This window comes from Epinephelus moara, chromosome 20 (assembly GCF_006386435.1).
Source record: "Epinephelus moara isolate mb chromosome 20, YSFRI_EMoa_1.0, whole genome shotgun sequence".
Lineage (NCBI taxonomy): Eukaryota > Metazoa > Chordata > Actinopteri > Perciformes > Serranidae > Epinephelus > Epinephelus moara.
This window is the reverse complement of record NC_065525.1, coordinates 33012796-33027290: the sequence shown is the minus strand read 5'-3', so window position 1 is coordinate 33027290 and position 14495 is coordinate 33012796. Positions and strand designations below refer to the sequence as shown.

The following is a 14495-nucleotide window of genomic DNA, read 5'->3' as shown; positions in this document are numbered from 1 at the left end:
TTTTCCAAGTTCAACAAAGGTGGACTTGTTCAACTGTGGAACACAGCCTTACTCTGTCGCTTGGGGTTGCGATATTTGCACATATCCAAAAACCTGTTAATATCCAAGTCTTTCGTAATGTTTAAAAGTAGGTGTATTTCTTCTTCCAGACAGAAATGTGGCCTTCACTTTCATGCATGTATTTCTACACCAGCCTTGCAAACTGTTGGCAATTTGGTTTGTGTATGATGCAACCATCCACACACAGAGCCAATTGTAAACAGAAGAGAGGTGGTGTGTTGCAAACTGCAGTAAAAATCCAGAATCCGCTGTATACCTGTCTAAAGAATGCGCCTAAAACCCAAATAATACTGGCATATCCCACATGTTTTAATCGGAAAATACTAAACCCAGAGTTGGTTTATTCTTAGACTTGTCAAAGGCGTTTGACACTGTTGATCACAACATCCTTATTGCAAATTACAGAAATATGGCTTTCATGATGTTGCTTTAAAATGGCTGCTTGATATTTAATGGAAAGAGAACAGTCTCTATTAATAGGTGTGACTCAAATAGAGCCAAGCTACTTTGTGGAGTACCTCGGGGCTCCATTCTTGGACCTCATTTGTTCTTGATTTACATAAATGACCTACATAGGGTCTTCCATCTCTACTATCATCATCTACATTGTGCATGGACACTGTCAAGGAAACAATAGAAAAGACCCTCTGTATACCCCACACAAGCTCATATTTACATGAACAGTACCACTATAAAGTAAATCCTCAGACAGCCAAGCCTTGGTCTTGTTGTTATACCTCAACCACGAACACCATGACCCCCAGTATAGTACCAAATCCCCACTGTAAACTCTTGTGATACTACCACCATACGTAATGTACCAGGCAGGTTTTAACAGTGTCATCGTGTGTCCTCTAGCTGGTGAGAATGGCACAACTCTGCGGTCTCTGTACTACCCACCAATAAACCATGAGACAGTGAAGGAGGGTCAGCTGCGATGTGGTGAACATTCGGACTATGGCAGCATCACCCTGTTGTTTCAGTCTTCTGGGGGTCTGCAGGTAAAACCATTCACATCTCTACCAGTGGCACCTCCAGAAAGTTCTCTTTTCAGTGGCCACATGGGGCTACTGAAAAGCTTGGGGTGGCACGACGAACCAAAACTCATAACTGAATTAAAGTCAAGAATTACCAAACTGGAAATGTGTTGTTGTTTTTTTTTACTACTTGTTACAGTTAAAGAAATCTTTAGGCAATGTAATCCTCCTGACACTTGTTAACCTTCAGGTGCGCACACGTTCAGGGGAATTCATCACTCCTTCCAAGGTCCCCGGAGCCGTCCTCATCAATATTGCTGACTTGATGCAGCGCTGGACCAGTGATGAGTTTGTCTCCGTGGTGAGTTCAGACGAACTCTTTGCAGATATGTTTCACAGCTTTTGTTGAATTAACTGTTTGTATTACAACGATATAAGATTAATGACCAGACTGGGCATGTTTTAGCTTCCCCTCCGAGCCCCTCAGGCACTTCAGCCAAAATCTGGGGTTTAGTTACTCTGTAATCAGGGGGGACCAGAAGATGGCTTCTACACTTGCCCAGGCCTCCTCTGATATCAGCAGCTACCTCAGTATGAGTGCAATATGAGCACAGTGCAAAGCAGTGGCGATGAGCTAGCCAGTTGGATATGAACACGCACTAACATGCACATGCAGCTGGTCCGGCTTAGCACAACAAAACACAGAGAAGCTTGAACTGGTGACTGAATTCACTGCTCAGGATGCCGTCATCACGCCACTGTATCTTTACATAGCAAATAGTGGTTTCCTGCTATATTAATGCTCTAAATGTCACATACACAACTTTTAACTTCAGAATAAATTCAAAATGTTACACCATTTATATTATTTAGATTTATACAATGACAGTTGTCCCCTTTTCCTCAGCTCCACAGAGTTTTGCTGCCCCCTGCTGGAGACTCCAGCGGACGTCAGTCTCTGGCTTTCTTTGTCCAGCCAGATGATGAGGCTCTGATCACCTGCTGCGATGGCTCCAACAAATACCCTCCAGTTACAGGAGGTGGATACCTCAACCAGCGCCTCAAAGCCTCATACGAACAAAACTGAATCTCTGCCCATCACTTCATCTGGACACAACTGTCGATTACAGACTTGGAAAGTCTTTTATCATGTTTTATTATAGAGTCACTTTTATCAAACTGATCAATGTGTCACTTTGGATCCCATGTTGCTTTTTAAATTGTGAATATGATTGTGAGTATGATGTTGTTTTTTTAGGTAATCAGTGAGCCAGTGTGTATGATTTAAAAAAAAAAAAAAGACACACAAACCTCAAACTTGCAAGCTCATTCACTTTATTGTCCACATTCAAACCTTGTACACCATAACAGGTTCATGAATTCCTCACACAGGACTTTGGGCGGTGGATTGATTTAAATGTTTCTTAAAAGCGACATAAGAAATAATATCAACTCATTTATTATACCTCAATTGCTCAACAGATTGACCATCTTTGAGTCCTTAAATTTGACCCTTTGACTCTTTTTGGTAGTTTAATTAAAGTTTCTCATCTCCTATGACAGACACCAGGGCAAATTCAACCTGCTGCAGTACCATTTACAGTGGTGTGGAGAATTAATAAACATTATTCTATCATGAAAAAATGACAAATTCACAGTCACACAGTACGCACACACAACCACTTCAGAATCCACACAATCATCACTCTTAACACCAGCACAATTATATTAAATTAAATTAAAAGATTTAAATAAATGTAACTTTATCTGTAAACTAAATATGTTCTTCAATCATCTGGTCCAAAGGATGTTTGCATTTTTTGTAGAAAATAACGTTCAGAGGAAATTTTCAGCTGTGTACATGAATAAGTTTCAAAAGGTCTTAAAAAACAAAATGATCACTGGAGAGAACTGTGGGTGACGTTTGCAGCCTGCAGTCCTCGTAAGAGCTTATATAAAACAGTTAAGAGGTATCAGAGAACTAAATCACCTGTGATCCTAAGTGCTATATCGTAGGCAACTGGACTTGTTTGAGTTTCTTGAAGACGTTTAACCTCTCATCACATGATTCCAACGACTCTGTAAGAGTTTACACCCACACAGTGTAAAGCCTGCAACTCCGCACAGTCCATTCGAACTGAATGAAAGGTCAAACGTCTTCAAGGAACTCAAGCAAGTCCAGTTGCCTACAATATAGCATTTCAAATTACCATGACCTGGATGACTGAGAATATTCACCAACAAAATCACCTGTGATTTTTATAAATAGTGATTAATAGCATAAGTTTCAGCCCAGAGGAAAGTGCAATTAAAACATAAGATCTCTTATTTATCCAGACATAACTGAGTTCAATATAACATAAATATGAGATTTGGACTAATTTCTCATGCTTCTTAAATTTAGCTCCTGAAAAATAGTCATCCTCTCATCTTAGCCTGAATTTGAGATATTAAAAAGCGCTTTTAACTCTCTTAATCTTTGTCTGTCTGAAATAATCAGCTCTTAAGGTAACAGTAAGATCCAAAAAAAACTTGATTGCCTCATAAATGAGCCTGTACAATCTCAGAAATTTGTCTCAACTCTGTGTATCTGTTCCCAGATTTAAGAAACCTCTGAGACGCCTATGAGCCCAGCAAAAGAACTCCTGCTGATTTATTCTTTGCTCCTCATTTCTCCTGAGAGCAGGTTCAGAATTTAGTCATCTCCAAATAAGAAGCTGATTTATTTCTGATGAGACAAAGAAAAGACTACTGTAAGCTGCAAAATTTTCCTCTGGGAAACCATCATACATACACATGGTCACATTTTAAAAGGAAACCAGTGTGAAAATAGACATGGTGATATGCAAGTTATTAAAGAAACAATATTTTATAGATCCAGAATGTTTGTAAGTAAACGTGCAGAAAATATTTCTCATATATTACTACATGAAAAAAAGCAAATAGGACCATTTTCTTCTCGAGCCAGCAGCGCTACATAAACTCTAAAGTTTCTGATATTCATTTCTATTACATAATCTGCTCTATTTAATAGAATAAATAAATCATTTTCAAAGTATTTCCTCTAGGAGACAATATCAGTGACAATGAACTACAGTGTGTGCACTAAACAAAACATTCACTTTTCAGCCCCCCCAAAGCACTTCCCATGGAGAACAAAGTCCTTGCTGTGATAAAAGATCAAAATGACAAAAACAAAAGGGCCGATTGTTCACGAAGAAAACTGGAGCAGATCCACATTTCTGATTTATGCGGCCCAATCGGGCATAATGGGCACTGGCACCGAATCGGAAGCCTGAAATCAGATTTTCTTATGTGCTCTTAATATTTAGGCAGATTTTTTTTTTTATCAAGTGGTGTTTTGAAAATCCTAAACACAAATGTAAAATTGGAATCATTACAAGGGAAACACACACAAACACACACAAACACACACGCTCACTGGCATCCATACAGCACACAGAGGATTGAGGCCTGCTAAGAGTGTCCTGGCACTGGTACATCTTGCTGCTGGTGACCAGGGGGCAGTGGTTGACTGTTGGCTGGTACGACTGGTGCTGGTTCACCTTCAGCTACAGGAGCGACCGACTCTGCAACACAGAGTCACATTGGTACAAGATGATGACTTGTGTTCAGTGCTGTCCACTTGTGATCAGATCACCCAAGACGCATGTTATTAACAGGTGTAAACAGGGTCTTTTTGATAATACTGCTGGAGGCGCACAATTTGAGCACTCCACTGATTTTACAAATAAAACTCAGTTTACTTGTCACAACTGTGACTTATCAGCCTGTGGAAACAGTTGCGTAATCTCTTCTGTGGCTCTATCTCTCAACTTTAAACAACTGTAAAAATCTATGTTCTGCATCAACTCTCCTTGGTTAAATTAAGTTCAGACAATAATCATTGCAATGTTATACTTACGTTTGACCTCAGCTTTTAGCCTTTCCATTTCTTCTACTGCCTGAGAAAACAAGATAGAAAATGTTTGAGCATCACAAACTTCGTGGGAACCTCTGCTCAGTTTAATGTAAATATTTTGTAAGAACACAGCAGCACTATAACTGAACCGTAAGTTACAGTTTTAGATGCCAATATATCCCCTGAGTCATGATAAAAAAATAGCTGAATCCTGTTTGCTTTAACCTGCCCACTGCATCTCAAACTTGGCAGCAGTAAGTGCTGAACATGCAAAGAACCTACAGAATAATGCTTGAGTGCAGCTCAACAGTGCTGCTTCACCTATATAGAAGTTTCACATATAAACAAATCATGCATATCATTAATTACAACTTATTTAAAGGAATATTTCATCCCCTAATTGATCATTTGGATATCAATTACTCACCCTGTGTTACGTTGAATGCATTAAGAAAATTTAGTGATTCTCGCAAGCCTCCACAGTGAACGAAGAATCCAAAAAAGGAGTCAATTTTTGAACTATTTGCTGTTTAACAACTGCAAAACTACATAACAACATCAGTGCAGCATAATCCAAGTCTCGTTTATCCAGTTTTATGTTCAGTACTTCACAAACATGTATTTTCACTAAAACCTCAAATTTGTAACTAAACTGAAAGTGAAACTTATCCATGCTCTCTTCAAGGCCAGACTCCATTGACAAAAACAGTAATTTTACCTCGCTAAACACAGGAGCTGCTGATCTACGGCTGCCAAAGTCACACAATAACACAAAATAACTAACCGATCGAGGCAGCAGTAGACCAGCAGCTCCCGTGTTTAGCAAAGTAAAATTACCGTTTTTGCCAATGAAGTCTGGATTTAAAGGCAGCATAGATAAGTGTCACTTTTAGAAACAGTATATAAATAATAAATAGTACGGTTTTAGTGAAAATGCATGTGTTTAGGATGTACTGAGCACACCACTGGATAAATTAGACTTGGATAATACTGCAGGACTTCTAATGTTATTAAACACAGACACAAAAATGTTCTCAATTTTTGGATTCTTCATCAAATTTCTCTTCCTGAATTCAAAGTAGCACAAGATGAGTAACTGATATACAAATGATCATTTGGGGCATGAAGTATTCCTTTAAAATAACTATGAGTTACTGTGTGAGTATTACTCCACCTGATTGCACCTGTAAATAATTTGGTTTTTTAGTTCACCTGCTGTAGCCCCATCTTCTGAGCATTAAGTTCTTCCTGTTTCCTTTCGAGCTCCTCCCTCTGTTTCTGCAGCTCGGCTGACTTCTGGTTGATATCGTTCTCTTCGTTGACCAGATGCTGTTCATACTCTCTCAGCTCCTCCTCGGTGTAAAGGGGGCTTTTATCTAAAGTCTGAGGAGGGCAGGGAATTATAGGATGTAATGAATTTAATATGGAATAGGATGATTGACAGCCCCAACTGTGTCACATGGTTTTAAATTAGGCAATCTGCAAAAGGACTGTTTACTACCTTGCATTTGTACGACTTTAATCAGTTCAGAGAAGCTTTCCAACTGATGGTTAGTTGAGTTTAACATTGATAAAATACACTAACATGACAGCTAAGTCAACCAAACTTTGACTCAACTCAGTAAACATCATCTTCTCAAGAGAAACTTAGCATTTTTTTCCTATAAAATCTAGCTCTTACCTCCCACTCGTCTTTGTCCAAGAACTCCTCCTTCTTCGTGGCCGCTATGAACTCGTTCAGTGACACGAGTCTGTCTTTATCAGTGTCCACCTGAAGATCAACACACAAAGCTGCTTTAATCAACATCAGGGTCAATAAATGGTCTTTAACATTGATTGTAAGCCATAGGAAAGCTTCAACTTTTAAACTCTGTGCTAAAACACTGCCTGTTACTGTTAAGCATAACTAATTCTTTTCCATCTTGCAGCGCTGATAATGTCTGCACAAGTTTGTGTACAGTTCAATCAATGACAATTCGAGTGATATCTGACGCACTACTGTTCTGATTTCGACACTGCTCAGATGGATAATGAATTTTTGCACTGTATTTTAGTGCTTTCATTATGCTTTTTACTGACTGTATTAAAATGATGCTGTATCATTTGTAGGACCTGATCAGGGCTGATCATCACTGTATCAACAATTATTGGCTCACCTCATTCATAACGTGCTCTCTCATTCGCAGTCTCTCTTCCTCCATCTCAACCATGTCGTCTTCTTCATTTTCGGGGTTGTACACCTTCTCAAGCTTGGAGACACACACAGATGCAAATTTTACCTCGAAAGTTTCTTCATTTATGTTACAATATATCATAAAACATGCAGAGCGAGGGCAGTTAGACATAAATCCATGAACATAAATACCTCTTTAGTGAAGAGAGCTTCAAGCTCGCTCTCATCGAAGAAGCCGTCTCCGTTGGTGTCTGCCACACAAAACAAATTACTGGAATGAACACATAATTTTACCCATAGATTGTTTCATCACAGACATATCAGATTAGTATTATGTCAACAGTGTGAGGCTATATGGTGCTCACTGGATCATTGGTCTATGCACAACACATTCGGCCACAAAGATCCTTTTTGGACGAGGTCGTTAGCCGTCCTTGACTCTTTAGACACATATAGGGTCTCTGGTTACCGTGCATTTTGAAGAAGGTCTTGGGATCAAAGTTATCTGGGTCCAAACCATCTGACTCCTGCCACACCTCCTTCAGCTGGTCCTCACTGCCCTGCACACACCATACACCACAGCAGGTGTCAGTTTATCTTCGAGCACATCACCTCATAGTTTCCTTCGGGGTGTCTTTTATGCTTTTTTTTTTTTATCAACCATGATCATTTATATCAAACCTCAGTAATCTGCAATCTTCTTTTTAATGCTAAACTAAATGAGTTATAATCTCTATTTGCATATATTAATTTCATTACAGCAGGAGTCTTACCGGGTGGTTGATTTTCGGATGGTCGGCATGTTTCTTTCTCATCTCCTCGTAGTGCTGCTCCTCCTTCTTTCGGTCCTCCTCATTCATGGCCTTCAGACGTTCCCTCCTCTCGTGCTCCTTCATCATTTCATACCTCTTGAACTCATCGTGGCGGTCCTTGTCAAAGTTCTCCAGGTCTTTGGTCGCCTATAAACGAAAACAAAAAGAGGACAAGGGGAAATTCGCACCTGGATTTTACTGCTTATACTGGTACACTTGCTTTTCTGGAGTTGAACAGAAGTGGTGTAATTGGACTTGCCGTGGTAACGCTAGAGCAAACTGCCTGGCTGAATGAATTTCAGTTCCATAGCTCACACAAGGTACATGGCATTTAATGAAGTGATGTCCCAGGTAGGATCAATCAAACATGGTCCATGCAGTGCAAATCACACTAATTGTTAAGTGCTTATATATGCAGTATCTAATGGGTTTCTGATGATGTACTAATGCACCTCTGTTCTGCCCTACAAAGCCACTCAGCAGCAGCAGTAACAGCCTGGATAGTAACACTGAGAGTCCTTTATGTCTTTAATATTATACCTTTGATCCCAGTGAATCTGATACTATTGTTTTGGACTGATTTGTGTGAGAGGAACTTGCAGATGAGTCTTTATTCTACAGCCCTGCCTGGTTTTGCCTGGCACATACAGTTCCCACACATTTTTATCGATGAATTTTCCAAACTTTTCGATAATATTTTACCCCATTTCCGTGACTTTATTCAAGTTGTTTAAAATGGGTATGCCTATTTAGTGATACAGCTATGCATTATTAAACATGCACGTCCTAGCAAACTGCTAGCGCTTGCCAACTTTACTCGCTCAGACATTCCAGCTGCCACTATCCAGCTGCATATGCCAATACACCAGATCTGCACATATGGGTGCTTTACAAAACGTAAAGGACACTTTTAGGGTGATATTAAAACCGAAGATGCTGTAGATGTCAATGCAATTTGAGTTGTGTTTGCATTGTAATTTTGACAAGTGTGCATGCATTTATTGCTTGTTAAACAAACGTTTGTTTTATGGGCATATCTAATAATTCTTCTGTGACCTTGGCCTGAACTTGGGCTTAAGCGATACCTTAATAAATTAAGGTTTGTCGCCATCATGTCCCTTCAAGTCCTCCCCCCACCAAGTGGATCAATGATCCATCAGCCTAGCCGAATATTGCTTATCGAGACATCTACCTACATGTATAGATGTCCTGATCACAATGACACCTGGTGATTTAATCAAATACATTTGATTATTTGCATTTCACAAAGCAGCCCCAGGGCATACACAGTAAATAATGACATGCATTGAACTGTACACTCTACTGTAAAACCAGAACGATGTGCAAACCCTGTGAACTGACTTCCCCTTTGTTTTTTTTAGTTAACAGGAAACATGTTGTTCTTTCAAACTCTCAACACAAAGCTGTGACTGCCTCAAAGTTATTACTTCTACAATCTAAAAATGCCGGAGAGGTCAATACAGGTAACGTGAGTGATCGAGAGACACGGCTCACAGTGTGACACCTGTAATTCTCTCCAGGCTCTTCCATACTAATTATGGATATCATATGAGGCAGGGTGTTCTTTACTGTGATTACAGGTTTGACTGTGATAAACAGCAGTACAGTGTAGAAGTACCTGGCTCAGAAAAAGGTAAAAACTCTTAGTTATCCAAGGGTCTAAGACAAAAAGCAGGAACAATCCCAATCTCCAACAAAATGTAGAAATCTGTATCTAAGATAACTTGCGTGTGTGTGTGTGGCCGCAACGTGTCGAGTGTATGTGGGAGGAAGTCTGACAACAAATTTTTTGATACTTGTGCTACATGAGCAGTCAAGGCTACAACAGTTATTCCTCTGAAATGAGTTTTTATTTAATATTTTAACTACCGATTGGATGAGGCGGTCCAGGTCCTCCACCTCAAAAGTGTTGGGGTTCATATGGTTGAGGTGGTCAAACTGTTTGAGCAGGGCCTGGTGGTCCACTGTCCGGCCTGCAAGGGAGGGAATGATGATACGTTTTATTTAACTGTAAAGCAGTTAGATCAAGTGTTTTGCAGTTATAGAAAAAAAATATGAAACAGATATTTTACTTATCTTAGACTGCATTCACTAAAAACTATGGTGATGTCATTTACATGCATACATCTTCAGGTGTTTCCACATATAGTCCTTTTAAAACAAACCAAACTCAGTCCTCTTAAAGTGCACCAAAAAGTGGACCAACAGAAAAGGGACTCAGTTCTTTTTCTGTTCACATCATCAGTTCATTTGAAAGAGGACTCAGCTCTCTCTCTGGTCCACTTCAGCTCTGATGGGGCCTCAGTCCTCTTTCTGTTCACAATGTATATATAATATATATTGATGAAGTTTTGTTTTTACTTTGACATGGCATTGCAGTGCAGTTATGAAGCCCCTCGCTTTCAGATGAACTTAAAATTGGAGTAAAACCTTAGTGTTTCTGTGCTGTAGACTATTGCTGTTTGATGTATTCTACATTCCACATGAGGACACGTGCAGTATCTTCCGTGGACCAAACTACTCCTCGTCCTGCGTCCTTGCAAGCATTACAGGATGACATGGTTTTGCCTGTTTTTTCCAGCATCCCTGTGCAATAGCATGTGATCTAGAGGGCTGAATACAATGGCAAAAAGCAAAAAGAACCTTTGTGTTCACAGTGCACAGGTTAAGCAAACCTCACGGTGGACTTGAAGCGAACTGTACTCAGACCACCTCCTGATGTAGTCTATCCTGCTGCCTTGGGGTTTGAAACTGGTGCAAGCTTCCATACACATCATTGTAAATCAATTTTTAGAATATAACAATTTTTACTGCAGAAATTTTTATTCTAATCTTAATCATAGAACAATGTTATTGCTTGTTAGTGCCATTATTTGCCAAGATTCTTTGTAGCCTCGGGTTCCTGTATGTTTTATGTCTGTTGTTGTGTTTTGATTTGTCACTGTCCCTGTTTGTACTGGTATTTAAGATAATTTAATGTTGCTGGTCATTTTGATCAGGACTCTCTGGCTGATCAGACAATGCATCTTAATTGGACTTTTCTGGTTAAATAAAGGAGTAATAAAATAAAAAAGAGAAAGAGAGACTGTGTCATTCAACCCATTGGTTACGCTCTGCCATGTGTTTACCAAAGACATTTTGTGCTTCAGTAGGTCTTCAGTACATAACTGACACACAGCCTGGCAGCACCGGCTTTGTTTGCTCAAGCTTCAGCTTAAATTTACTCTGGAACAGAGTTAAGTAAGATTAATGTATTCAGGGTGTCGTCATGTATCAGACACTTAAATTTAATGCTTTTTAAAACCTTTTCAGGATCATTTTAATCAAATTTAAGACTCATTTTTAGACAAATCATCATTTTCTTATTCAAACATTGCAGTTTAGCATAAAGGTAAGTTCACACTGGCCACTTTCAGCCACTGTTAACTGAGGTAGGCACAGTATTACATCATGTTCCTCTATCTAAGAGCCACATCCTATATTTAATGACCCGTCTGCTGATGTGTGTTACAACACTTCTTGTGAAACTTCAAGAAGCAGAAGTTTGTAACTGACACATCAGCAAGACATGCAGGGACACTCACCATTCCCTCCCTGAATGTCAAGTTTGGCTTTGATGAGCATGCGCAGCCTGTTCATCTCCTCCCTCTTTAGCTCGTCCAGCCTGGTCCGAAAGTTGTGGTGGACAAAGTTCAGCTCTTTGGAAAGTTTGCCTTGCTGCAAGCGGGAAAATACACAGTCCGATACAAGGTGTTCATGTCAACAAAGAGCTTGCAAAATAATGGCATGTTTAGTGAGTGTGCAGATGTACCTTGATGTCATCCATGTTTGCATTTTTGAGCTTTTCTTTAAAGTGGGGGTCTTTCTCGAGGTACTCGATGACTTCCCTGAGGTAGCGGTCATAGTGCAGCCCAGTCTCCTGAAGCACAAACCGAAGCAGACATGACTGCTTGTTAATGGAGGACCAAAATCTATATTTAACTTGATAATATCAAACTTGACTTGGGGCCATTATGTAAAACTGTGACTCGCAACTCGTGCTACTGAACAGTGGCACTTTATTTAACCTGATATTGCTGTTGTTTGTTTTAAGCAAATACTCTGAAATTCACTGAATGAAATTTTCCTGTCAACCTTTGACCCAGCCCTGTCTAACACACTGTTAGCAAATGATTCCCTCCTTTGGATGACTGAGAGGTATTTGGTGTATTTAGCTGTGAGACCCAGATTTAAACATGTCATTGCTGTATATATGACCCTGCCCATCCCACTTACAGCACTCTGTGGTGGCCCCAGTTCCTCCTCTTGGGGCTTTGCTTTGGTCTTGTCCACATTGATAGGCACTGACTGGATGCACAGCCACAAACTCAGCAGAACCAGCCCACAGTGGACCAAGGCTTTACCCCTCACCATCTGGTTAGGTACATAAATGAAGAAGAAGAAAAATGATAATGTTATTAGGCCAAAGTGTCAGTCTCAAAGCAGTACAGTGTGGGCAGATGTTACACTTTTAGGGGAGACCGGGGTTAGTTGTCACAAGGGTTGGTTGTCACAATGCTGATTACAGCTGCACTAGAGGGTGTTGTGACATTATGTTGATAGCAAACAGTTAGCCTGACATCCTGCTCATTTTGCACTGGTCATTTTGTGGAACACACACAAAATATTAAGGTGAGAAGATATTTTGTAATTTTTATGGGTCAGAGTTGCCTCATTTTTCATGTTGGTGTTGTTTTTGTATTAAAAGCTTACAGGTTATTAGTCGTTTAAAAATCAAACACTCATGAAAAAGTCGAAGGTAAGAACTTTGATTTGAGTCAACTTTTAGCTAGCAGGCTAAAGCTGTGTGGTAGCTAGCTTAAAATGGTCAGTTGGGGACGGTTGTCTCACTGCTCTGAGGGCTGGTTGTCACACGTGTGACAGTTCAGAAAGACAGTCAGCATGGCAAACATGTTATAGTACATAGTATGTTCTCAGGTGTTTTCGATGGCGGCGACAGTGGTGCAGTCGTTAGCAGCGGTTAACATTGACGCCTCACAGCAAGAGGGTTCCTGGTTCAAACCCAGGGTGGGGTTTGGAACCCTAGGGTGTGGGAGCCCTTCTGTGGGGAGTTTGCATGTTCTCCCCGTGTCATCGTGGGTTTCCTCCAGGTACTCCAGCTTCCTCCCACAGTCCAAAGACATGCAGGTTAATTGGTGACTCTAAATTGTCCGTAGGTGTGAATGTGAGTGTGAATGGTTGTCTGTCTCTATGTGATAGTCTGGTGACCTGTCCAGGGTGTACCCCGCCTCTCACCCAGTGTCAGTTGGGATAGGCTCCAGCCCCCCGCGACCCTCAACAGGATAGGCGGTTACAAAAAAATGAATGAATGAATGACTGCTTTTGATTACACACACAAATGCACACATTGTTACTTTAATTCCTCATTAGAAAACAACCTTGTATCTAAACAGATACATACTTCAACCTAAGTCATTTGACATTTTAACAGAAGTTCCTGGTCATATTTATTCCAATCTCACTGTTTGATTTAATGTTGTATTCATAATGAATTGTTATGAACAATGGCTTTAATAAAAGCTAGATTTTTTAGCACTGTAGATTCCTTCATTTTACCTCTCTTATTTCACCTGGTTCAAATTCGGGGAGTACTATTATAGAGGTGGTATTCATTTCAAAACACATGTGGTCTTTCTATCTTAAAATAACTTAAAAGTTATACATGTTTTTTGAATCTTTTTTCTTCCTGAAACCCCACTGATAACGGCAGGGACAACCAACTCTGTGATGGGGTTTTCAGTGTGTCTTTGATGGTTAACTACTTCTTGTTACAGTGAGTTGTAAAAATTAAAGGTATGCCCATTTCAAGCCAAGACCTTAAGCTTTCATTTAATGTAGGAATGACTATTGAAAGATGTTTTGGTGATGAACAGTTCACACAAGAGTAAAAAGGTGCAACAACCAACCCTTGTCTCCCCTTCAACAATCAACACCTTAATTTCTCAAGCATTGCAAAAGGGTTACAAACCACAACTCCACCTGCAGACGGTATGAGCTGAGGTTATGCAAGTTAGTCTTAATCTCAAAAGCAACTCTCCACCACAAGCACAGCCCTGTGTAACACACGTGTTTGGTGGATAAAGACACAGTGAAATTCCTCCACCACAGCCTCATAACTTAAAACCTGTAACTCATAATTCATGATGAACACACAAGCTAACTATCGTTTAAAGAACAGGTCGTTTTCGTGAGGATGGCTAGTTAATTCATTATCCCACAGCTCTAGAAAAGCTACGAACTAGCCTCAGTTTATGTAGTAAATTACGATAATAAATCACATTTCATGTAAATTAACATCTACTCATAAACCGACACTTACTTTAAGTTCCTCTTCTTTATTACCGCGCTTTGAGTTTTCCTCCTCCGGAGCTTCCCTGGAGCTTGTTTACAGCTGTCATCCACCACCAATCCACCACCAATAATACAAGCCTCCTATGGCCACAACCTACACAAAAAAGATTGTGCTCACC

The 14495-nt window shown here is 40.0% G+C and overlaps 2 protein-coding genes across 2 annotated transcripts in view; one reads left to right on the top strand and one right to left on the bottom strand.

Moving 5' to 3' along the window:
• si:dkey-10o6.2 (uncharacterized protein LOC100124608 homolog) overlaps positions 1-2932 on the top strand; it is an 8755-nt gene extending 5823 nt beyond the window's left edge. Inside the window, exons 5-7 of the mRNA XM_050072535.1 lie at positions 919-1061; positions 1288-1398; positions 1945-2932. Coding sequence (XP_049928492.1) covers positions 919-1061; positions 1288-1398; positions 1945-2124 — 434 coding nt within the window. The 3' untranslated portion in view covers positions 2125-2932. The remainder of the gene's footprint in view (positions 1-918; positions 1062-1287; positions 1399-1944) is intronic.
• Positions 2356-14495, bottom strand: LOC126407543 (nucleobindin-2-like). The gene is made up of 13 exons (XM_050072534.1): positions 14345-14495; positions 12241-12378; positions 11777-11884; positions 11550-11682; positions 9835-9938; positions 7906-8091; positions 7602-7692; positions 7325-7383; positions 7116-7208; positions 6641-6730; positions 6172-6342; positions 4963-5002; positions 2356-4627 (listed from the first exon to the last, which is right to left on the bottom strand). The coding sequence occupies exons 2-13, from the start codon at positions 12376-12378 to the stop codon at positions 4515-4517; spliced, it is 1326 nt and encodes a 441-aa protein (XP_049928491.1). The 5' UTR covers positions 14345-14495; the 3' UTR covers positions 2356-4514.

What these genes read in the sequence shown, in the direction of transcription:
- LOC126407543 (XM_050072534.1), bottom strand. Translation starts at nt 12,378, where the DNA reads ATGGTGAGGGGTAAAGCCTTGGTCCACTGTGGGCTGGTTCTGCTGAGT. An exon ending in TGACATTCAGGGAGGGAATG is followed by an intron (nt 9,939 to 11,549) that starts GTGAGTGTCCCT and finishes CCTCCCTTGCAG; the next exon opens with GCCGGACAGTGGACCACCAG. An exon ending in AGAAGATGGGGCTACAGCAG is followed by an intron (nt 5,003 to 6,171) that starts GTGAACTAAAAA and finishes TTGTTTTCTCAG; the next exon opens with GCAGTAGAAGAAATGGAAAG.